Genomic DNA, 26,874 nt, shown 5'->3' on the forward strand with positions numbered 1-26,874 from the left:
AAGATCACTGAAATTATGTTAGCAGGTCATTGGAAATTAGTTTTTTGTGATGACGTTTGTAATTCATCTAATCTCGCTTAATAACAATCTAGAGTTAATGCAAATTACCACTATAAAAACTGAAGCAAACTTTGTAAAACCAAAATTTCATCAATCTCAAGTTTTGTCCAGGACTATAATTTGAGGAAAAGATGCGTCTTAAAAGCAGTTCTCAGGTAGTGTATAAATTAATAAAGTGTACCTCGGCCTATAAGCATCATGGTTCCCTGGAATACAAAAGGAGTACATACCATAGAGGCTGCTCATGGCGTCGTTATGAGACCCATTTAAAAAAAAAAAAAAAAATAGAGGGGCTTCCCTCTGCACAATTGCACCAACATTAGCAAACAGGCAAGGGAGAAAAAACAGCCAGTCATGACACCTTTGTCACCTATAAGGGATATGGGGGGGGGGGGGGGGGGGGGGAGTGGCAACAACCAGCAGACTGGCCTATGATGGCAAGATATGAACCAGGACTAGCAAGGGGTCTCATTCAATTTTTGCGCCATGGGGCTCACTGCTCTATGTATGCCACTACTGGGATTTCATGATCTTGAGAGGTCAGGCCTATTGTCTAATGATAACCTGGAACGCTTACAAAGAGTGTTCATGATCTGGAAAAAATACTTCCCCTGCTAGTTGTTTATCTAATGCAGCGTTTCCCAAATGGCCAGTTGCGATCCCCTGGGGGGTGGCGAGCCACTCACCGATGTTCCGGCTTTCAACTATCTGCGTCCTCAGGACGAAGATGCAGTTGAATCCAATGCTGGAGCAAGGAGCTGAAGACTATTTCCTCCAGCATACACTATGCCGTGAGCAGCTCGGCACAGACAGGTGCGATATACTGGCATCTTCACGCCTGTGTGTGGAGCCACACACTGCACAGACCGGAGGAGCAGAAAGCTATACTCCACTCTTCGTGGGAACAGGGATAGGTAATTATTATATTTTTTTTTTATATAAGGCAACATGGGTGCGTTATACTGTGTGGAGAGCAGCTATGGGGGCATTATCCTGTGTGGGTGGCAGCTATGGGGATCATTATATTGCACTATCTACAGGGGGCTGTGTGGCTATTGCTCACATACCACAGACTGCGCTCCCTCATGACGTCATGAAGGTGCACCGACACATTCCTCCTTCGGCCTGCTCCCTCCTCTCCCGAGGGAGCCCCACGGGACACAGATTACAGCCTCAGCGGCCCACGTGTTTGAGACCCCTGGTCTAGATCAATCTTGAGATACATCTGCATTTTCACAAGAGCAGATACACTTAATGCCAATATCATTTAATTAAATTACTGCTGAGTTTCATTTCTACACCACACTAACACATAGAAATGGAGAAATTAGGATCAATCTTCACAAGCGCTGCAAAGAGTCTTTAATATTACACATTGTACTTTGACACCAGTGTTCATATTTCCGTGACTGCGCCCATGGAATAGAATACAAAGCACTATTAACACTATACACAGACTAAAACTGATCAGATATTTAGCAGCCAAAACTCATATCCTGCAGCATACCAATCAGACCTTGTGTTTTTGAATTAGAAATGCATATATACACCATACTATATTAACTGCATTCAAATTGGTATTGCAGTAGTCACCAGTCATTACCTCTACTGGGCTATCATGACAAGGAAGTGGCCTGTAAAGTGCCACTATAGTTAGTCTACATTAACATCATAGATTGTAACATTCTCATCGATTGCAAGCTCTTGCGAGCAGGGTTCTCACTACTCGTTTGAATTGTAAATTAGCTTTGTCACTATTGTAATGTCTGATATTGACTGTTCATGTTCCCTCTAAATTGTAAAGTGCTGCATAATATGTTGGTGCTTTATAAAAAGATTATTATGATCATTGTCCTTTTTAACTAACTTAAAGGGAACCTTACAGTTCTTTTAAGCCCCTAAACTGCCACCATGCCGTAATACTACATGATGTGCCTATGATTCCAAAGATATCTGTGTAGTAAAGGAAGAGGAGGACAGTATACTTCACTTTAGTGCACTTGCACCATTCTGCTGTACTACAGCAAGCTACGCTGTTTCCGTAACTCCCGACCATATAATCAGGAAGTGTCCGGGAGGGAGCGTGACCACAAAAAACAAACAAAAAAAAAAACACACTAGAACGGGGATTAGGGGGCCTTGTTCTAGATAGGTGCGGGTTCCAGAGTTGGGACCTGCATTTATCTGACATTTATGACATATCCTTCATGTGAAAACCCCTTTAATTATTTTGCTCGTACTCCACCCAAAAACGCACACTTATGTTCAGACAGTGATGAGTAAAAGAGATAAATGAACAAATAAAAAGAAATAAATAAAAACATAATAGTTATAGCGGTCATTAATTCGTGACAGATCTGGTCAGATGCAAAACACCAGCCTCAGCATATGCTAGATCAAAGCTAAAACCTTTGATGACATGATAGGAAAGTTAGAACCTCTGAATCATGTTTACAAGATATATCTCTACAGTAATTATATATATATATATATATATATATATATATATATATATATATATATATATATATATATATATACACACACACACACACACACACTGTATTTTCTCTCAGCAGCCAAAAGTTACAGATTGCAATAAAAAAAAATTAAAATTAATTCCACAGCTCAACGTCTCTCCTTCATTTCAATTACTTCCAGTAAAACTTGACTCAAGTCTGGATCCATAGCACAAAAACATATCGGTAATCAATACTGCAAGAGGGTTGTAGACTAGAAAAAATGGAAACCGGACCACTCTTGTCTCCATGGTTCAGCATCTAGTATCGCAGATCAGACCCATTCAAAAGAATGAAGATGAACTGCATTAATAGAACAAAGTCCATAGATAAGAGTTGAAAAAAAATTTTTTTTTTATGATCTCACACAGGTGATTTAAAGAGGCTCTGTCACCACATTATAAGTGCTCTATCTCCTACATAATCTGATCGGCGCTGTAATGTAGAGAAGTGTTTTTTATTTTTAAAAACTATTTTGAGCAATTTTAGATTTATGCTAATTCGTTTCTTGATAGACAACTGGGCGTGTTTTTAAGCTTTTACCAACTGGGCGTTGTAAAGAGAAGTGTATGATGCTGTCCAATCAGTGACCAATTAGCGTCATACACTTCTCTCCATTCATTTTTCGCAGTACTCAACACCGCGTGATCTCGGGAGATCACGCTGTGCAGTCACATACTCCCACATTAACTTTACCGAAGTGTCTTGAGAGTGAATAGACATGGCCTCCAGCCAGAACGCGATGTCTATTCACACTCCCGACACTTCGGTAAAGTTTCTGTGAATGACAGGACAGCGTGATCTCGCTGTGCTGTGTGAGCAAGTCCCCAAGAAACTTTACCAAAGTGTCAGTAGTGTGAATAGACATCGCGTCCTGGTTGGAGGCCATGTCTATTCACTCTCAAGACACTAAAAGTAAAGTTAATGTGGGAATATGTGACTGCACAGCGTGATCTTGTGAGATCACGCGGTGTTGCGAGTATTGCTAAAAATTAATGGAGAGAAGTGTATGACGCTAATTGGTCAGCGTCATACACTTCTCTTTACAAAACCCACTTGGTAAAAGAGTGAAAACCTGCCCAGTTGTCTATTAAGAAACTAATTAGCATAAATCTAAAATTGCTCAAAATTGATAGTTATTCAAAATAAAAATAACACGGCTATCTACATTACAGCGCCGATCACATTATGTAGGAGATAGGGCACTTATAATCTGGTGACAGAGCCTCATTAACTAGAACCAGAGGCTGCACATTGCCAAACTCCCCCCCCCCCCGCAGAACCAGTTCTTTCTACTGGAGAACGCTGCAATGTGAAAAACAATGGCTGATCAGTGGGGGACCAACCACTAGGACCCCCAACAATCAGCAAAACAAAAAGGTGCTGCCCTTTCAGCTACAATTGGCCAGGCTCAGCTTCACTGAGCAGACAGAAGGTTGGCTCAATGACTAATAAACTGACCCAGCGCCACTCAGGTGAAGCACAGCCCCTTCATTTTTGGGGATTGGCCAAAGACGCCCCCCCCCCCCCCCACATTTATAACATGTCCTCTCAATATGCTAAATATGTAGACATCTGCATGACATTTGTATGCTCTTTCCACGTTTGCATGTTTTTCCTCCAGGTTCTCGAATTTCCTCCCAAACTCGAAAAACATACTGATCGCTTAATTTGGATTTTAGATTGAGCCCCAATGGGGCCAGGGACCGATGTTTGTAATGACAATCTCCGTGCAGGGCTGTGAAATATGTTGGTGCTATACAGATTAGTAAAATAAAATCCATTGGACAGTTAAAAACGGACCTGCACTGGACTCCTGGAACGATCAGCAACCCAAGTAGATATCTTGCCCCTACTTTTAAAAGTTACTTCATAAGTACATTTTCTGTTTTATGGATTTTTCTAGTTTAGATATCTTTTTTTTTTTTTTTTAACATATTGCTCTCCCACAGAAGTTTAGATAACCATCACATCATTTAAAATAAATTTTCACAAAAGGGTGCACAGACCTTTGCAAATTTTAAAAATTGTTGTTTTTATTAGACAAAATGTAAACAAAGCAGTAAAAAATTAAAATTAAAAAATCCATCCAGAATGAGTTATACCCAAGTACTACAGGATGTTCTAAGTATTTGATTTCAAGTCGGTACAGTGTGTTCAGCACCTAACATACCCCTCTTGCTGCCGCCTCCTCTGACAATAATTTATTGGTTTAGCAACGACCTGACACTGACCTGCCAGGAAGCCATGGGAACAGCACACATCGCGAGATATGTCAGTAGAAACTCACATCTTGTATCTGTGCCCTTTTCCAGAAAGCAAAAGTACCTGGGTATGTGACCTAGAGTATAGTCTGTGCACTTGTCACTATGTCTGTCAGTCCTGTTGTCATCTCCAGAACTAAAAGATCTTTCTATATTGCTATAGGAAATTCATGATGGATGTCCGAACTGGGGCGCACACACGTATTTTCCAGTTAGAGATTTCTTCAATGTCCAGCTGGTCTGAATGATCAAACTTTGGAGGTCAGATTTCTGTCGGATACGCTTTTAGCATGTGGTGCACAGTCACAACTGCTGTAGCCATGGCCACCAACCAAAAAGCATCGGACAAATTGTGAAATTATCCAAGCCAATGTCTCAAGAACAAAACACAATTTTCTTATGCGAATTTATGACATTGATCTAAAGATGTATAATTGGCAATATCACAATAATAAATTTTTAATGCAAATAAAAAAAATAAAATAAAATAAGTTATCCAAAAAAGTATATATGTACATGTTTGCGTGTATCAGACGGGTATTTGAACTGAACCCTAGGGGGATCAGCAGTTATCTACGGGGCAAATTGCAGGGAAGTTCAGGCTAAACATATTAAACCCCCCTCCCTATACAGTTATATGACCAGGCATTGCCCACAAAGTCATATCTCTTGAGATGTTAAGGTCTATGGCTCCTTCCTTCCTATAACCATACACAGGAGTGATTGTGTAAATAGGATTTTACCACAGCATTATAGGTTAGACCTCAGAGATTTTTCCCTTTGTTTAAACATAGTTTGGGTCTCCATACGTGCCAGTTTCCTGGTGGGCAATCAAATTCAATTCACGCTACTAAAACACTCTACGAACGTGGATTTTAACATTCTACATTAGCACTGCGGCTGTAACCAGGTCACAGGCAGTTGAAACTGGATAAATGGCTATTCGCTCTGCTTAGATAAAAATGGAAAAATAATTAGCAGCTAATAATAATGTAAGGTCTAGTCACAGGTCACCATACACAAAAACATTATACATTACATTCTCCCTTTCTAATGAGTCGGTCAGCCAAACAGGTGAACAAAGCAAGTATATGCCATCTCCAAAAATAAACATTAGAATGGATAGTACTGTGATTGAATATTGTTACCGTCATGGGATGCCGCCTTTACAGCAGTCAGTTTATCGAATGTCTGCTCCACTAGTGCGGCACTCAACTGTAAAACCTGTAACTGGGAAGTGGAAACAGAATTTCATTTTCAAGGCAACAGGCCAACCAGGATCACATATTGGGGCAGCAATGTGCTAGAGCATAGTTTCAATATTTACTGGGAACAGGCACCACTGTAAGGTTGGATTACACTGTTGGATCTCCATGCTCCTATGGAGAACAGGTTGGGTGGGGGGGGGGGGGGGGGTCACTTGGACAACCAAGGTAGTGGCAAGCCCTTAGGTATTTAGCAGAGCCAGGAACAGGTTTACAGCCAAAGTTCATAATGGGTTAAGTGGTTTTAGGACATCAGAGCCTTACCAGAACATAACTGATGCTAGTAAGAAAAAAGGGAGGCTTGATGGTGGCGTGATCCGGCTTGCGGAAATAATCTGCTAGTTAAGATCTAAGAGCGTCTATAAAGAGCTGCTCTGCCTGCACAGTTACAGTCCACGTGAGTCACTGCACAGCTATCCACTGTGGATTATTCCATTCTGCTGCAAAGGCTGCTAGTCTATTCAGGAGACAAGGCCCCAGCTTGAGATTGTTGCCAAGCATAGGAGCTGCCAACAAGATAATAGCAGCTGCAGGTGACATATAGGCCCTGGAAATGTAATTAGTGAAGATCTATGTGGAAGAGGAAATCTCTTTAGCTGGATGTCATTAGAGCCACAGGAGGTGGTAAAAGATGTCACCGACAGGGAATGCAACAAGTCATGGAAGAGACTAGTATAAATAGCTCCAACAATTCATATATATACACGTGGCTTCAAGAATCACAGAAAATAGTTTACATAGTTCTACTCCGGGTGAAACATTCCACATTTCACCTGCCTCCATTTGCAACTTCCATAATGTGTATGTATGAAATTGTGAAGAAAAAAAAACTACAATGAGGTATTTATAAAAAAAAGTCACTTAGTCGGTGGCTAATTTGCTGCAATTTTTATGTAACTCGTGCAAAGTTTACAAAATATTTACACAGATCTATGTAAATTTGACACAAGTACTGCCTTTTAGAGACCCTTTCTGCGATGGGGTCTGAAGAAATCCACAACACATGCTGCAGAAATAATCCCATTCAAATGCAGAGAACAGATTTCTAGTCACAGAAATTCCTGCAACAAAACTGCCGCATGTGAATATACTCAAAAGTAGAGCTATCATTAAAATAAGCTACCGAGAGCAGCATATTGTAAGTAACGGGCAGCGGAGATAGTGTCAAAGAGCACCAAAAAAGTGGGTTAATGTTTGGGCGTAGTGATTATGGAATATGGGCATTGTAGAGGGGGAGCCGTTCTCTGAACCAGTCTGCAAATAGCAGCTCTCACTCTGAAGGACAAGATCAATGAGCGAGAATGTAAAACTATATTATTTAGGAGAAATATGTGATTGCTAGAGGGGCTGCATTTGGAATGGAAGATTGTCCTCTGTGGACAACCCCTTGCATTTTACTTGTAGTCCTATGTAGAATCACAGAGACCTACTGGGGACCATTATTATAGCAGCCAATCAAATTCTAGCTCTCTTGAAATGAACAAGAGCCACTTAACAGCAGCACAACTAAAGGCTGGTTTATTAGGACAGATTTAAGCTACGAACAAGAGTCTATCGGCGAGAACAGGCGCTCCTTTAACCCCTTCAGGACCAGACCAATTGTTTCAAAATCGGATGTTATTTTATGTAACTCTGGAATGCTTTTACCTATCCAAGTTTTCTTGTGACATATTGGACTTTGTTAGTGGAAAAATGTGGTCGATAAATTCATTGCTTATTTATGAAAAACACCAAAATTGAGAAAACTTGCAAAAATTAAGATTTTTCGAAATTTAAGTGTATTTGCTTGTAAAACAGATAGTAATACCACACAGAAGTTACTAATTAACATTTCCCATATGTCTACTTTAGATTGGCATCGTTTTTGAACACCCTTTTATTTTTCTAGGACGTTACAAGGCTTAGAACTTTAGCAGCAATTTCTCAAAAAAGTACGTTTTTTTTAGGGACCGGTTCAGTTCTGAAGTGGCTTTGAGGGGCCTATATATTTGAAACCCCCATAAAACACCCCATTTTAAAAACTGTACCCCCGAAAGTATACAAAACAGCATTCAGAAAATGTTTTAACCCTTCAGGCGTGTCACAGGAATTAAAGCAGTGGTGAAATATACAAAATTTTGTTTTTTTTGCCAAAATTAATTTGTAATACATTGTTTTTCTGTAACACAAAGTTTTACCAGAGAATCAATATTTATTGCACGGATTCTGCAGTTTAGAAATATCCCACACGTAGCCCTAGTGTGCTAATGGACTGAAGCACAGGTGTCAAGGAATCACTACTTGAGCAATTCCCCAGAGTACAAGTTTATGGAATTGCTATACGAGCAATTCCCCAAAAGGCAGCTGGAGTCCAAACAGTCAAGGTGATACAGGGAGCTTGATCTGACATATGCATACATAAGAAATCACAAGCAACAATGAGAAAACAGACCAGACTCAAATACTCCACCCAGGGGCCCTGATAGGACGCAAACCGAGAAATGAGATTGGCTCTGCATCTCAAACCAGGGCCACCCAGAAGCTTAGCTACTAGTCATGACAACCTTAAAGTGACAGGCGCTTCCTAACAGTCTTAAGCACCTAGTGGATTATGGGGCCTTTTTTTTTTTTTTTTTTTTTTTTAAAAGAGGCTCTGTCACCAGATTCTCAAATCCCCATCTCCTATTGCATGTGATCGGCGCTGCAATGTATATAACCGTATTGTTTTTTTTTTTTGTTTTTTTTAAAAACGTTCATTTTTGGCCAAGTTATGAGCTAATTATATATATATATATATATATATATATATATATATATATATATGCGCAAATTAGCTTTGAAATGGACAATTGGGCGTTTTTTTTTTGTTATGTCCAACTGGGCGTGTATTGTGTTTTTAACTGGGCGTGTTTACGTGTATGACGCTGACCAATCAGTGACCAGTCAGCGTCATACACTCATCTCCATTGATTTACACAGCAGCGATGTGCAGCCACATACACAGAGATTAACGTTAATCAAGTGTCCTGATAATGAATACACATGACCATCCAGCCTGGACGTCATGTGTATTCAGAATCCTGACACTTCTGAATCTTTTCTGTGAGATTTACAGCAAGGGAAACAAAATCTCGTTTAAGTCCGTAATCTCGCGAGATTTCGTTTCCCTTGCTGCAAATCTCACAGAAAAGATTCAGAAGTGTCAGGATTCGGAATACACATGAAGTCCAGGCTGGATTTCATGTGTATTCATTATCAGGACACTTGATTAACGTTAACCTGTGTATGTGGCTGCACATCGCTGCTGTGTAAATCAATGGAGTGTATGATGCTGACTGGTCACTGATTGGTCAGCGTCATACACGTAAACACGCCCAGTTAAAAACAATACACGCCCAGTTGGATATAACGGAAAAAAAAACGCCCAGTTGTCCATTTCAAACCTCATTTGCATATATATATATATATATATATAAATAAAATAGCTCATAGCTTAGCCAAAAATGAACGTTTTTAAAAAAAAACAAAACGTTACTGTTATCTACATTGCAGCACCGATCACATGCAATAGGAGATAGGGATTTGAGAATCTGGTGACAGAGCCTCTTTAAAAATATATTTTATGCACCAGCTCAGGTTTGAAGAAGTGTTGTGGTGCCAAAAGTGTGGAAACCCCCCAAAAGTGACCCCACTTTTGAAATTACACCCATAAAAAGGAATGTATCTAGGAGTATAGAGAGCATTTGACCCCACAGGTTTTTAGCTAAAATTAATTAATTTGATTTAGTCTGAAGAAAATCTACTTTTTTCTGAAAAAACATCGAATTTTCAAATTTTTACAAAGAATAAAAGTGAGAAAGAGCACCCCAACATTTGTAAAGCAATTTCTTCCGATTACAGAAATATCCCATATCTGGTAATAAACTGCTGTTTGGACCCACGGCAGGGCTCAGAAGGGAAGAAGCGCCATTTAGGTTTTGGAGAGTAGAATTTGCTAGAATGGTTTTCAGTGCCGTGTCGCATTTGCAACGCCCTGAAGGGACCAAAAGTGACCCCATTTTGGAAACCACACCCCTCAAGGAATTTTTCTAGGGGTATAGTTCGCATATTGATCCTACAGATTTTTTTGCTGTATTTATTGGAATTAGTCTGAAGATAAAAATCTACTTTTTTTCTGAAAAAAATAAAAATTGAATTATCTAATTTTTACAAGGAATAAAAAAATAAAAAAAAAAAAAGAGAAAAAGCACCCCAAAATTGGTAAAGCTATTTCTCCCGAGTACAGCAACACCCCATATGTGGTCATAAACTGCTGTTAAGACACACAACAGGGCTCAGAATGGCAGGAGCAGTACTTGGCATGCAGACTTTGCTTGATTGTTTTTTAGGTGCCATGCAGAGCCCCTGAGGTACCAGTACAGTAGAAACCACTGAGAAGGGACTCCATTTTGGAAACTACACCTCTCAGGGCATTCATCTAGGGGTGTAGTGAGCATTTTGACCCCACAGACCAGTGGGGTACTTTTGAAACTTAGTTTTATTGTTCAATCTAATATAAATTAGTACCAACTTGATAGACTTGTTTTCATTCTGTTAAATTATACGTTTACTGCCTGAAATGGACGATTAAAATAAATTTTAATTGATAATCATTAAAATGGGCCCTTAAAGCCAAATATAACAGGCTCAATCATAAGGTCAGCAGCAGAGACACGGCCTAAAAGGCAATAAGTAGTTTTAACCCCTAGACCAGTCTCTCCTATTATATTATATTCGCTGAGCCACAATAATTGAATGATAGTTGCGCTGTACCACGCTACACCATGCGCTACACCGCGCTAGTCCGGCTCTTTAAGCCAAGTATAGTGATATGGTCAGCAATCGAGATCAAGACCTCCGGTGATAAGTAGCATGCACCTTGTTGCAAAATTGCTGACCCACATTCACTCAATGTTTCTTGTGCTATACCGCGCTAATCCTACGCGTTTCTGCACCACCAGTATTTGTGGAGCATCATCAGGGATTATTAGTATTACAAATTGTTGTTCCACATAATTGCCGGATCGCACAGTTGTGTGCTTAATAAACCTCCCGGCCTGTGCACGACCAAGGTGTAATAGTCGCATACGAGCCGGCGAGGTGCCGGTCTTTTAAACGGCTTTAGCCCTCCTCCTGCAGTGACATGCCCACGGCCCACCGCCAATCCAGATACGACACGTCACTAATGACCTGTCAGGACTGCGGCGCGCCTCCCTGTATCGGCAGCCAATCAGGTGTAGTCAAAACGCGTAGGATTAGCGCGGTATAGCACAAGAAACATTGAGTGAATGTGGGTCAGCAATTTTGCAACAAGGTGCATGCTACTTATCACCGGAGGTCTTGATCTCGATTGCTGATCATATCACTATACTTGGCTTAAAGAGCCGGACAAGCGCGGTGTAGCGCATGGTGTAGCGTGGTACAGCGCAACTATCATTCAATTATTGTGGCTCAGCGAATATAATAATAGGAGAGAGACTGGTCTAGGGGTTAAAACTACTTATTGCCTTTTAGGCCGTGTCTCTGCTGCTGACCTTATGATTGAGCCTGTTATATTTGGCTTTAAAGAGGCTCTGTCACCAGATTTTGCAACCCCTATCTGCTATTGCAGCAGATCGGCGCTGCAATGTAGATTACAGTAACGTTTTTATTTTTAAAAAACGAGCATTTTTGGCCAAGTTATGACCTTTTTTGTATTTATGCAAATGAGGCTTGCAAAAGTCCAAGTGGGCGTGTATTATGTGCGTACATCGGGGCGTTTTTACTACTTTTACTAGCTGGGCGTTCTGACGAGAAGTAACATCCACTTCTCTTCAGAACGCCCAGCTTCTGGCAGTGCAGACACAGCCGTGTTCTCGAGAGATCACGCTGTGTCAACACTCACAGGTCCTGCATCGTGTCGGCCACATCGGCACCAGAGGCTACAGTTGATTCTGCAGCAGCATCAGCGTTTGCAGGTAAGTCGATGTAGCTACTTACCTGCAAACGCCGATGCTGCTGCAGAATCAACTGTAGCCTCTGGTGCCGATGTGTCCTCGCTCGTCTGACACGATGCAGGACCTGTGAGTGACGACACAGCGTGATCTCTCGAGAACACGGCTGTGTCTGCACTGCCAGAAGCTGGGCGTTCTGAAGAGAAGTGGATGATACTTCTCGTCAAAACGCCCAGCTAGTAAAAGTAGTAAAAACGCCCCGATGTACGCACATAATACACGCCCACTTGGACTTTTGCAAGCCTCATTTGCATAAATACAAAAAAGGTCATAACTTGGCCAAAAATGCTCGTTTTTTAAAAATAAAAACGTTACTGTAATCTACATTGCAGCGCCTATCTGCTGCAATAGCAGATAGGGGTTGCAAAATCTGGTGACAGAGCCTCTTTAAGGGCCCATTTTAATGACTATCAATGAAAATTTATTTTAATCGTTAATTTCAGGCAGTAAACTTAGTTTTATTGTTACTACTACACTTCTACAAATGTACAATACAGCATAAAATAATCTTAATAAAATGTCCTACTGGTTTTTTTGTGTACAGCTACTATGCAGATCTATGTATCACCATAGTTACAAAACTCGGTTTAGTCTGATACTGCATTTAGGGGTTATTCTTTTCTCACTGCCCTCTCATACAGTATGTAGGTTAGCAAAAAGAGGGGAGTAAATGGAAGGGAGTAACAGCTGCACACAATGTGTATGCAGTCATTATTGAGACAGATTGGTCTACATACCAGCTGTATACACAAAACATTAGGATAGTTTTAATGAAGACCATTTACAAAAGTAGTTTTTTTTATTTTTATTTTAGATGCATAAGAGAAATCAAAGAAAACGATTGGAAACTTATACAGAGCTTTTACAGCTGCTACTTTCCGTCAGTATTCTTATACTAGAAACATATGCAATAAGCGTCTTCCTTAACATGCACTCAATAAAATGCTCTGAGAGCATACTCTACCTACACACAAAAAAATAAAATTAAAAAAATCGCACAAGGAAACCCCTCAAGAACCACAAGTATGCAATATCCAGTCCAGAGGTTCCCTCCTTTTTCCTCTCCAGTCATTTTTATGTGGAAATTTCAGTGCACCAGCGGTGTCTTGGGTAAAGGAAACCAAGTGAGGCAGACATTCACCGGAAAAGTTACAAAAATAAAAGATTGTGCAATATCATTAAAGAGTTCCTGGGAATTTTTATTAGGCTTATTATGCGTTGCTAAACGTGACTCACTTATAACATGCAAGCAACAAAAACAGAGCAGTCTGTATTGAAACAAAGCTACTTGATAATGTCAGCACGAACAATGTATGGGAGGAGGAGACAACCCATTTAATTGCAAGAAACTATGACCTACCAAGGGTGTTCATAGAGTTTCAATGGTTGCAGTTGCATCTAGGCCCTAAGGCCGGAAGGCACCCAATGGCAATTCTGCCACATAAGGGAATACCAGCGGCTATTCTCTGAACCATGACATCACTGTTTATAATGTGGTATAGCTGTATGCATGATCTTTTAGCTTCATCACATTATCCTTGCACCATGACTCCACTGACTTTTATTCCTGCGATAGCACCTTTCATGTGACATCACTATTTATTATCCAAGTACTGTGACATCGCTGGGTGGTGTCTTTTCCCTTTCTGTGACATACCTGGAAGAATTAATCCTGTGCAGTGACATCACTGTGTACATTTTCATGGAGGTGTAGGAGTTGCGCCTAGGAACTTATGCTTGAGGTGGCCCAACATAAGAGAATACCAAATAAGAAGATACCGCTACTATAAATTGCATGTAAAATTGGCAGCCCTGTTATAGATTATACATCAAGGCCTAGGAACAGGTTACAGTTCTAACCCATGTTGAGAACATGAATGGGAGCATGCTGGTTTTCACTGCACTGGGAAAATCTTCACCTGTAATTATTCCACAGAGGTGACAAATCTGTTTACGCGATGATATTCAAAGAAAAGATGGGAGTGTGCCATGTAGCCTTAAAATACAGCCTAATCACTATGGTGTTCTTCTCTACTGACTAAAGTGCACACTTTCCATGAGAAACAGACACGCAGGCTCTCTACCTGTATGGTGAGCAACACTACAGCCTCATTCACACAGCACTAAATCATGAAAGCAGGAACTTCCTGAAGAATGCTGGACTAGGAAATTGAAAGGCTACATTTCCAGAAAATAAGTGGCATTTTCCTATAAATAAAAAACAGGAATTACAAATCAACACGTAATAGAAAAAGCTTTAAAGTGGGTATGATATAAAAACATAAGAGTATGCGACTTTCTAAACAATTCAATTTGCCAGTACACTAGAGAGATCGTACAACTAATAGCCAACAACCCCCATCTCCCCATAGACATGTATGCTCGCCTAAGCAGGCTTGTTACTTCAATAGGAAGGAAATAAAGGGCTACTAGACATCTCTGGTGGCGCTGGTCACCTAAAGAAACAGAACTAGAGGGGCTTAAATCCAACCCCTCTGACTTTGTAACAACTCATGGGAGAAGTCGGTTAATAAAGATTTTTATGTTATAAAGCACAGATGCTCCGAGTCAGGGACGATGCAGCATCACAAGGACTACTCCAAGTCCAGGTCAATTTTTACGCCGGACAGTGCATTTGAAGGAGTATAGAATTACAATGGAAGATATATAGGCAACCCATTTTTTTTATTATGTTTTTTAGAAACCAATGTTCTGGAAAACCCATTTAACACAGTGGTCAACCCAGGCTTGTTCACATAAGCCCTTCTACAGTCCTATTATGGCCTAAAAGACCTTTCCCTATTGATAAAGGTTACAAGTTCTTCTCAATGTTCCTCCTCCTGGCCTGCATAGTGATCCCACTGTGTGTAGGGACAAAAAGCAACAACCATGACCAGCCATTCTGGCTGTTGGGAGGAGCCTTCTCTGGTCATGGGGTCACCCACCGGAATGTAAATATATACAAATATTTCTCTTATATACAGTATTTACCACCCCTCACTCTGCCTGTCAATATGCTACTATCTTAGTAACAGCTTTATGCAGAATTGGATTAATAGATTAGAAAATAGCACGCTCACTAACAAGGTGCCCATACGCACCAGATGACAGTTGGACGAAACCCCACCAATCTCAGTGGAAAGGAACAGGCACATTGGGCAGGTCCAATCCTGTGTTCCCACAGCAGATAAGCTGCCACCAGAGGTGCCTTGCAGCGGCTAATTTCCCACTCACATGCATGCTTTGCCAAGAGTAAATGTGCAGACGGGGGTCGGGAGGAATAGCTGATAAACGAACAATCATTCGGACAACAGTTTATCTCAAGTATATAGGCAGCTTATGGTAGCAATGAACAATTGACATCCCACTTGTACCCAAGAGTTTCAATGTATTTTAAACACAGGCATATCTCTACAGGAAACTTTATAAAACAAAAATAACTTGACAGACACTTTTTAATCTTAAAAGGGAACCTGTCAGCAACTTGTTGCTGCCCTCTCAGACGATTTCATTGGTATGCAGATAATTTCCCGGAGAAAAATGGGGATTGTAGAGAAGGGCTGCTGACATCCAGACAGGAAGGGTTAAATTAAAAGGTTCTTTATTTCATAAGTGGCTATGCGTTTCAATGGTGGTCCGGCATCAGCAGCACTTCTCTACAATCCCCATTTCTCTCCTGGAAAATATCAGCATACCAAGCAGTGGTGTTCAGTGACCTACCGGTCGGGGACAGCATCAGCTGACATTTTATTGTTGTCGACACCAGTGTTGTACCTGGACTGTACAGCACAATAAGGTAAGCACACACACACATGGCACGGTCCCCCTCTCCTCCGTTAACATACAGCACGATGTGGCACCCGATGTCCTTTTTTCTTGTCCAGTTATGACTTCATTGGTCTGTCACTTATGTTTGAATGTGCTGTGATTTTGATAACTTACAGTTTAAACGTTGCAGCACTCACATTGCACTAAGTAAGGAATCCGGGGTATTGATAGGCTTCTACTCCCCCTGCGGATGGCCAGTTTTCTTCCTACTACGGTGTATAGGGAGAAAGCGGCCCATGGGCAGGGAGGGGGGAGCGGCAGCTCAGGAGTACACTAGATTTCTGACTCACAGCACGATTCAAGTGATGCAACGTTTAAACTAAGTTCTCCAAAATTATATATTAGTACATAAGTGTCTGCCCCGCCTTTATAACGCCCTGAGAGATGGCAGCATAACGTTGCTGACAGGTTCGCTTTAAAGAGGATCTGTCACGAGATTTTACAATACAAACTGAATACATTATTAAATAGATCTCTTACCACCTGATTATACACTTTAAAAATCCATTTCAAAATGGCTGTATAATAGCATTTCATGAGTCAAGCTAGAGACCGAGAGCTAAGGAGTCCAAATGCATTCATGAGCTCCTCTCAATCTCTGCCCATCTAAAACTGACAAACTTCTTTCAGTGTAACCCCTCCCCCACATGCTCAGTACAAGCTGCAGTCTCCCTGGCTTTGCAGTAAAAGAAAGGAGCAGATGGAGTTAGAAGCTGTAAAGGGGGTCTTACACAGAACGATTATCGGGCAGACGAGCGTTCATATAATGCTCGTTGCCGATAATTGCCCTGTGTAAAAAGGGCAGTGATCAGCAGATATACGAGCAAACGCTCGATCATCTGCTGGTCGTATCGTATTAAAAACAGTAAAAGATTATAGTTGTCAGCAGTACATCCCCTGTGAAAGCAATCCTCGTTAAACTCTAAGATGGGGGGGGGGGGTTCATATACTGTATATATTAAGTGTAGTTTAAAGAAGCTTAAAATGTATGCTAAACTTGCACCTTATCCATGTAATTCCTTAAACCAAAATGAGAAATGCCTAATTTGTTAGATGAATAAACAGGTTTGGCATTATTAGAAGTGATGGTGTATCACGAAGGCATGCCATCCCTCCCTACTCAGTGGGGTTCCCTGATCTTTTCATTCTTAGGATCTGCAGGGATCCCAGAATTCAGACCCCTACTGATCATCTGTGAGCGGTGCGTGGTTTTCACTTCAATGGGCGAGTAGGTGCGTGAAAACGCACCAATATAGGACATGCAGTGAGTTTCACACAACGGACTCGCACTGCGTGAAAACTCCTGCATGTGTGAACAAGCCCCATTGAAATCAATAGGTCCGTGTGCTGTGCGTGATGTTCATGCATAGCACAAGGACGAGTTTTACGCTCGTCTGAATGAGCCCTTAACATTCTAAGATAGGAATACCCCTTTAAGAGCCGGCAAAATATACTACAGATAGAACATATTTAACAAATATCTGAAGTATATTCCTCATATACAGGAGGTACCAAGAGAACTGTTAGTATACTGACAATTCAGACTAAAATACAACCACATCCTTTCAGAGTCATACATTTTTAGACCTATATTTATGGTCTAGCAGCACTCTCTAATTGAGATGACCCACCACACATGCCAGCAACAAATTATACCACTATTACTCGCATTTACATTTATTGTCAAAATAGAACAACCTACCTCAAAATGCTCAGAAGCCATTTCGACCCTGGAAAGCTTGTCCTTGGTATTAAGTTTGAGATCTACTTGACTTTCGTAAGGCTCCTCGTGATAGTCGTCTTGCAGTGGCTTCAGATCTGGAGAAAAAGTTGTAGCCTGATCTTGACCATCCATAGGACGCACATAAGCTGTGGGCTTTGGAGGCAATGTCTGTATTTTTGTAGTCAAATAGGTTGCGAAGGTTTGTGAGGAAGGCACTAAGTTGGCAACATTAGTAGAACCTTCTCTGCTAGCAGAGTCTGTTAGAATTGGGGATTTGGTGACACGAGTGTAAGATTTTTCACAGCTTTGACCACCCCGTGGCTTGGAATCAATTTGATAGCTGGAATGTAATGGGGACAAGGGCTCAACAGAAGTTGACAAGGACAACAGCAGAGGCGAAAGGGCCAAGATTGATTCTGGTGAGCAGGACCTTTCAACAGAGCGTTTTTCTTGACCTTGTTTTCCACTTCTTTCCACAGACATGTTTCCAGATCGTTGCTCCTGTGTTCTGTTGTTCTGTAGACTATGATTTTGGATGTGAGTTTTTACAAGCCCACCAGAGGACAGCTCAGGAGCTGTATAAGGTCTACTTCTATGTCCCAAAGACATACTTGATCTTGGAGGACCAATAGACCGACTGGTTTTACTATGAATTGGGTGTTGATTATCAGATCTTCCCTGTGAAGTAACTGGGATGCCAATGAGGTTCTGATGTGATTTTGCACCAATCAGCTCCTTTATTTCTTCGTAATTACCAAGCATGCTCTGTATACGACTAGATAACTCATCTTCTTTGCTTGTCTAATAGGAACAAAAGATATGATAAATGTTGCAAAAATATTGTACCTTCTTAAATAGGACAAAAACTGCAAAAATAATATTTAAAGTCAGAAAAGACCATGTATTTTAATAACGCAAAATTTTTTTTTTGGTACTAACAAGTAGTGTAGTACATACTGCAAGTAAAAAACAAAAGTACCCTACAAGTGTCAATATCAAAGTCCTGCTGCCATAGCAATGTTATAGAGGTTTAGTAAATAGGCTGCATTCTCAATTAAACGTACTATTATACAAAGCAGCAGAATCCACTGTGTGGACAACAATCAACCTTTTTCATAGCAGAAAAGCTATGCCCTGTAAATAACTCTCCAGAAAGGAAGCAGACACTGGAGAGAAATCACTGAGCGCCTTCAAGACTTGGTGTTAACTTTCCAATACCAGCTTCCCCTTATTTCCAAGTCTCTTGAGGCTTCTTATTCCTCAAAGGAGCCAGAAAACCTGTCTATTTAACATCTCAGCAAACTAAACCGCAGCTGCTCTGCTAAGGGGGGTAAAATACCTGTTTCATTTATAGAATGCTCCTAAACATCACTTCAGTCTCCAGCATTCGTGGACGGTCAAGTGACCATTATTTTTTGGAATTAAACGTTCCTATTATGCTGTATGTAAACGTACCTTGAAAGGTTCTGGAAAAAGTGGAGCATTGTCAACGAAAGTGTCTCTTTCTTGAATAGCTTCCTGATTTCGCCTTTCCCGCTCTCTAATGCGAAGTAAATTCCTCTCTTCATTGTATAAGCTGCTAAGAAAATAAAAAAAAAAAAATGATATAGATATTTTACAGAAAACCTCACTCCATAAAGACTCTAATGCACAGTCACTCTTATTAAAAAAGTCTAAAACCAAAATAATTATATATATATATTCCACCTTTCATACAGAATGAAAGTCAAAAAGTTCTCAGAAGGCCTAAAAAAAAATAAAAAAAAATGCATAGTCTATATACTATAAAGGGTCACTAGCAAAGCTTCAGAAATGTGGACAAAAATACCCATGTGTCAAAGTCATTCTACATTTTTTTCTTTTGCAACCCCATCTGTTAATACATGAACATGCATGTCTTACTGCTTCACCATCAACATAGTAAGTTATGTGGAGAGGTGTGAAAAGCAGGGAATTCCTTGCCAAATACAGACTTGCCTCAGTAATATTCCTGTATTGAAATACAAAACTGTGCTTGAAAAGGGTGAAGACTGCACTTTAAGGCCTTACTTATACGAACGTTTTTTTTTTGTCCATGTGCTGGCTGTTTTAGCAGACAGAACACCGACCCATAAAAGTCAATGGTGCTATTCACACATCCGTTTTTGTTTTTTTTAATGGAGCGTGTGTCCATTGCAAGAAACTCACAGTATACCCTTTTCTAGTTCTGAAGTCCATGGCTGCACAGAAAAAATGGACAGTACACGGACATGCTCGTGCTGTCCATTTTTGACAGAACAGTTGCTAAAGAAATGCAAGTGTTTAGACAGTGAATAGACATTCCACGGGATGTCTATTCACAATCCCGGCACTTTGTTAATGTTTCTGCGGTAGTTACAGCAGAGCAAGCGTAATCTCGTTGTAACCTGTCATCTACAGCGTAATCTCGCGAGACTATGCTTGCTCTGCTGTAACTACCACAGAAACATTAACGAAGTGCCGGGATTGTGAATAGACACCCCGTGGAATGTCTATTCACTGTCTAAACACTTCAGTATAGTTAATGTGTTACTATAAGACAGCGCATAGCGATCTAACAGGATCCCTATGCGCTGACTAAATGAATGGAGAGAAGTGTATGACGCTGATTGGTCAGCGTCATACACTCCTCTGTACAACGCCCACTTTGTCAATAGTAAAACACACCCAGTTGTCCATTGAGAAACTCATTAGAATAAAGCTAAAATCGCTAATAAAGTGGTGAAAATAGATTGTTTTTTTAAATAAAAAAGCACTGCTGTCACCTACATTACAGCGCCCATCTCCTTATGTAGGAGATAGGGCACTTATAATGTGGTGACAGAGCCTCTTTAAAAATAAAATAAAAATAAATAAAAACTCACATTGGCGAATGCTATATTTGTTCTAGAATTTGCAACTTTTTACCTCTCACCACTTTCCAAAAGTGGCAAGAAAATGGAATGGGGTTTAGTGGGGAAAAGGGGCCTCCCGTGGACCGACAAATTGACCATATTCGGGGTAAATTATGGTGCAAATCTACACACGCTCTTAGCAAGCAGGCATAGATTTGCATTTTCTTCGCATGGACAGCCAAAGATGCACAAAATTTATTAGGAGGTTTAGCTCAATAAATTTGGCGCATATCCCACCAATGTAGATTAAAGACTGGTGTTTGAAATGCCGGTCTTCTTTTCTACCCATAGTGCTCCCCAAATACTGCATCATCAGCTAATGGTGCTTATCAAAACCCAGTGCCTGCTAAAGTGTATCAGAAAAACAGCAGCTGCGTACGGTTAATCTGCAGTGCATAGATAAGAAGTCAAAGAGTAAGAACTGGTTAGCTAAAATATTTATATCCCCAATGAGGAAAAGTTATAGGCAGCAGAAGTCTCAGAAATTACATTCAAGGTTTTAAGCTTCAATTTTGTGGCAGTTTTAGGATCAGTTTTTGAAACCAAACAAAGACGTGGACACATAAGAAAAAGGAGAAGAGTGAGTCTTTTCTTTCTACCTTTCCTTCCATTTGGATCCACTTCAGGCCAAAAACGGCCACAAATCTGCATCAAAACTATGTGTGGGGTCAGGGCTTTATAAATACAAATGCAAAACAGTGACCAAAATATTTCTGTGTGAAAGTGGCCTAAACTAATTAAGGACCAAGACCAGGCCTTTAAGGTCATGTAAACCATTGAACAACTTTAAAGAGGCTCTGTCACCACATTATAAGAGCCCTATCTCCTGCATAAGGAGATGGGCGCTATAATGTAGGTGACAGTAATGCTTTTTATTTAGAAAAACGATCTATTTTAAACCACTTTATGAGCGATTTGTAGCTTTATGCTAATGAATTTCTTAACCCCTTCCCGCTCCTGGACGTACTATTAGGTCATGGCAGCTGTATCGTTCGCGCTCCATGACCTAATAGTACGTCACGGGAGTAACGGCCGTTTCGGCCGTCCTCCCGACACATACATGAGCTGTGACAGCTGCTGTCTTGTTCAGCAGCTGTCACAGCTCCTACAGCGGGGACCGATCACTGTGTCCCTGTTGATTAACCCCTTAAAAGCCGCGTTCTATAGCGATCGCGGCTTTTTAGGGGTTAAGCTGCCATCGCCGGCCTGCTACACGATAGCGGCCGGCGATGGGGACTATGGCAACCGGACACCAAACAATGGCGTCCGGCTATGCCATAGACGGAAGCCTAGTGGGTCCTGACAACGTCAGGACCCACTATGCTTGCTGTCAGTGAGTAGCTGACAGTTCTAATACACTGGACTACGCATGTAGTGCAGTGTATTAGATTAGCGATCAGGGCCTCCTGCCCTCAAGTCCCCTAGTGGGACAAAGTAATAAAGTTAAAAAAAAGTTAAAAAAAAAAAAGGTGTAAAAAGAAGAAAATAAGTTTTAAAAGTATTAAAAGTAAAAATCCCCCCTTTTCCCTCATCAGTCCTTTATTATTAATAAAAATATATAAACAAACAAAAACTATACATAATTGGTATCGCCGCGTCCGTAACGGCCTGAACTACAAAATTATTTCATTATTTATCCCGCACGGTGAACGCCGTAAAAGAAAATAATAAACCGTACCAGAATCACAATTGTTTGGTCACTTCACCTCCCAAAAAATGGAATAAAAAGAGATCAAAAAGTCGCATGTACCGAAAAATGGTAATGATTGAAACTACAGTTCGTGACGCAAAAAATAAGTCCTCGCATGGCTTTATTGATTGAAAAATAAAAACGTTCTGGCTCTTAGAATAAGGTAACACAAAAAGTGAATGATTGTTTACAAAACGTATTTTATTGTGCAAACGCCATAAGACTTAAAAAAAAACTATAAACATCTGGTATCGCCGTAATCGTATCGCCCCGCAGAATAAAGTGAATATGTCATTTATAGCGCACGGTGAACGCTGTAAAATAAATAGAATAAAAAAACAATAGTAGAATTTATGTTTTTTAGTCACCACGCCACCTAAAAACAGAATAAAAACTGATCAAAAAGCCGCATGCACCCCAAGAAAACTACAATGGATTCCTCAAGGGGTCTAGTTTCCAAATTGGGGTCACTTTTGGGGGTTTTCCACTGTTGGCACCACAAGACCTCTTCAAACCGGACATGGTGCCTAATAAAAAAGAGGCCTCAAAATCCACTAGGTGCTCCTTTGCTTCGGAGGCCGGTGGTTCAGTCCATTACCGCCCGAGGGCCACATGTGGGATATTTCTCAAAACTGCAGAATCTGGGCAATACGTATTAAGTTGCGTTTCTCTGATAAATCCTTTTGTGTTATAAAAAAAAAAAAATAGTATAAAAAGAGGATTTTCTGACCAAAAAAAAAATTTCACCTTTACTTTGCTCTAAATTTCTGTGAAACACCTAAAGGGTTTCTAAATGCTGTTGTGAATACTTTGAGGGGTCTAGTTTCTAAAATGGGGTGTTTGATAGGGGTTTCTAATATATGGGCCCCTCAAAGCAACTTCAGAACTGAACTGTAACCTAAAAAAATAAATGAATGAGGCAATACTTCGCTTCTTACATTATACTGATAATGAGCCGTGCCCACCCCGAGATTACCCCAGTTTTGACCGTTTGTATAAACGGAGACCCCTATTAGACCGTTTCAGTGCCCGGTTTTCCCAAGCATACACCCCCGAGAAGTGTATTTCTATTGATGAGTCCCTGGTACATTTTAAAGGGAGGGTTCAATTCCGCGAGTACCTGCCGGGTAAGAGGGCAAGGTATGGCGTGAAGATGTATAAGCTATGCGAGAGTGCATCAGGGTATACCTACAGATTTAGGATATATGAAGGAAAGGCCACCCCCAAACCAGACTGCATCCTGGACTACAATAGGTACATGGGAGGGAGGGATGGACTTGTCAGATCAAATCCTGAACCCTACAGCGCCATGCGGTGTGGTATAAGAAGCTGGCCGGGCACATCATACAGATGGCATTGTACAATGCGTACGTGCTACATCGATGTGCAGGCCAGAGGGGAACTTTCCTGGAATTTCAAGAGGTGATTATCAAGAACCTAATCTTTAGGGACCAAGAAGGGGGGGCACCCAGTACTTCTGGAAGCGGGGCCACACGCATCGTACCAGGGCAACACTTTCCAGGAGAAGTTCCCCAAACTGGCAAGAAGGGAAAAAGTCAAAAGAGGTGCAAAGTCTGCTATAAGAGGGCGATAATGGATGACACAATATATCAATGTGACACGTGTCCCGAATAACCAGAGCTCTGTATGAAAGAGTGTTTTAAAATTTATCATACATCCCTTGGTTTATAATTTACCCCAATTTTACTTACCCTGATGCACTCCGCACAGCTTATCCCCCCTCGTCTTTCCCCTCTGAGCCCTGCTGCGTGCCCAGGCAGCTGATAACAGCCACATGTAGGGTATTGCCGTACCCAGGAGAACCAACATTACAGTTTATGGGGTGTAGGTCTCCGGTCAAAATGCTCACTACACCTCTAGATGAATGCCTTAAGGGTGTAGTTTTTAAAACGGGGTCACTTCTTGGGGGTTTCAACTGTACTGGTACCTCAGGGGCTTCTGCATACATGACTTCGCACTAGAAAATCCCCAGTAGGCCAAATGGTGGTCCTTTCCTTCTGAGCCCTCCCATGGGCCCAAACGGCAGTTTATCACCACAAGTGGCGTATTGTCGCACTCAGGACAAATTGGGCAACAAAATGGAGTATTTTATTTCTTGTGAAAATAAGAATTTTTGAGCTAAAACGACATATTATTGGAAAAAATATATATTTTTTTAATTCCTAGCCCAATTCAAATAAGTTCTGTGAAGAAACTATGGGGTCTAAATGGTCACATTACCCATAAATGAATTCCTTGAGGGGTGTAGTTTCCAAAATGGGGTCATTTGTGGTGGGTTTCCATTGCTTTGATACCTCTGGGGCACTGCAAATGCGACACGGCACCTGAAAACCAAACCAGCTAAATCTGCACTCCAAAGAACACATAGCGCTCCTTCCCTTCTGAGGCCTCCCATGGGCCCAAACGGCAGTTTATCGCCACAAATTGGGTATTGCTGCACTCAGGAGAAATTGGGAAACAAAATGGGGTATTTTGTTCCCTGTGAAAATAAGAAATTTTGATAAAAAATGACATTTTTTTCATTTCACAGCCCAATTCAAATAGGTGCTGTGAAAAAACTGTGTGGTCAAAATTGTAACAACAACCATATTTGAATTCCTTGAGGGGTGTAGTTTCCAAAATGGGGTCACTTCTGGTGGGTTTCCATTGCTTTGATACCTTTGAGGCTCTGCAAATGCGACATGGCACCCGAAAACCAATCCAGCAAAATCTGGACTCCAACAAACACATAGCGCTCCTTTCCTTCTGAGCCCTCCCATGGGCCCAAACGGCAGTTTATCACCACAAATGGGGTATTGCCGCACTCAGGACAAATTGGGCAACAAAATGAGGTATTTTGTTCCCTGTGAAAATAAGAAATTTTGATCACAAATTACATTTTACATTTTATTGTAAAAAAAAATTTGTTTTCATTTCACAGCCCAATTCAAATACGTGCTGTGAAAAAACTGTGCAGTCAAAATGGTAACAACAACCATAAATGAATTCCTTGAGGGGTGTAGTTTCCAAAATGGGGTCACTATTGGGGGATTCCTACTGTTTTGGCACCTCAACACCTCTTCAAACCTGGCATGCTGCCTAAAATATATTCTAATAAAAAAGAGGACTCAAAATGCACTAGGTGCTTCTTTGCTTCTAGGGCACACTAGAGCCACATGTGGGACATTTCTAAAAATGGCAGAATCTGGACAATACATATTTAGTAGTGTTTCTCTGGTAAAACCTTCTGTGTTACAGATTTTTTTTTTAATAAAATTGAAATTCAGCAAGAAAAATGAAATTTGCAAATTTCACCTCCACTTTGCTTTAATTCCTGTGAAATGCCTGAAGGGTTAAAAAATTTCTAAATGCTGTTTTGAATACTTTGAGGGGTCTAGTTTTTAAAATGGGGTGTTTTATCGGGGTTTCTAATACATAGGCCCCTCAAAGCCACTTCAGAACTCAAGAGGTACCTTAAAAAAAAAAGGCTTTTGAAATTTTCTTAAAAATATGAGAAATTGCTGTTTATGTTCTAAGCCTTGTAACGTCCAAGAAAAATAAAAGAATGTTCAAAAAACGATGCCAATCTAAAGTAGACATATGGGAAATGTGAACTAGTAACTATTTTGGGTGGTATAACCGTCTGTTTTACAAGCAGATGCATTTCAATTCTGAAAAATGCAATATTTTCAAAATTTTCTCTAAATTTTGCAATTTTTCACCAATAAACACTGAATATATCGTCCAAATTTTACCACGGATGTGAAGCCCAATGTGTCACGAGAAAACTATCTCAGAATCTCTTGGATAGGTTTAAGCATTCTGACGTTATTACCACAAAGTGAAATATGTCAGATTTGAAAAATGGGCTCTGAGCCTTAAGGCCAAAACTAGGCTGCGTCCTTAAGGGGTTAATGCCCAAGTGGGCGTGTTTTACTTTAGACCAAGTGGGCGTTGTACAGAGGAGTGTATGATGCTGACCAATCAGCGTCATACACTTCTCTCCATTCATTTACACTGCACTAGCGATATAGTTATATCGCTATGTGCAGTTACATACACAAACACTAATATTACTGTAGTGTCCCGATAATGAATATACATCACTACCAGCCTGGACGTGATGTTTATTCAGAAACCTGACACTTCTGAATCTTTTCTGTGAGATTCCAGCAAGGCAAGCGTAATCTCGCGAGATTACGATGTAACCTGTCATTTCAAACGAGATTACGCTTGCCTTGCTGGAATCTCACAGAAAAAATTCAGCCGTGTCAGGATTCTGAAAAAAACATCACGTCCAGGCTGGTAGTGATGTATATTCATTATCAGGACACTACAGTAATGTTAGTGTTTGTGTATGTAGCTGCACATAGTGATATAACTATATCGCTAGTGCAGTGTAAATGAATGGAGAGAAGTGCATGACGCTGATTGGTCAGCGTCATACACTCCTCTGTACAACGCCCGCTTGGTCTAAAGTAAAACATGCCCACTTGGGCATTAAGACATTAAGAAACTCATTAGTATTAAAGCTAAAAATCACTCAAAGTGGCTTAAAATTAGGGATGCACAGTGCATCGAAACTTCGATACTGTTTCGATA

At 40.7% G+C, this 26,874-nt stretch overlaps 1 protein-coding gene across 3 annotated transcripts in view; it reads right to left on the reverse strand.

The window, feature by feature from the left end:
• AFF1 (ALF transcription elongation factor 1) overlaps nucleotides 1–26,874 on the reverse strand; it is a 151,518-nt gene that overhangs the window by 94,160 nt on the left and 30,484 nt on the right. For 2 of the 3 annotated variants that reach the window (XM_075860853.1, XM_075860844.1), the window contains exons 2-3: nucleotides 19,126–19,249; nucleotides 17,650–18,471 (exon numbers count right to left, since the gene is read on the reverse strand). In XM_075860853.1, the coding sequence (XP_075716968.1) occupies nucleotides 17,650–18,471; nucleotides 19,126–19,249 (946 nt within the window). The remainder of the gene's footprint in view (nucleotides 1–17,649; nucleotides 18,472–19,125; nucleotides 19,250–26,874) is intronic. The other variant, XM_075860861.1, reaches the window with a different exon arrangement.

Source organism: Rhinoderma darwinii, chromosome 1, assembly GCF_050947455.1.
Source record: "Rhinoderma darwinii isolate aRhiDar2 chromosome 1, aRhiDar2.hap1, whole genome shotgun sequence".
Lineage (NCBI taxonomy): Eukaryota > Metazoa > Chordata > Amphibia > Anura > Rhinodermatidae > Rhinoderma > Rhinoderma darwinii.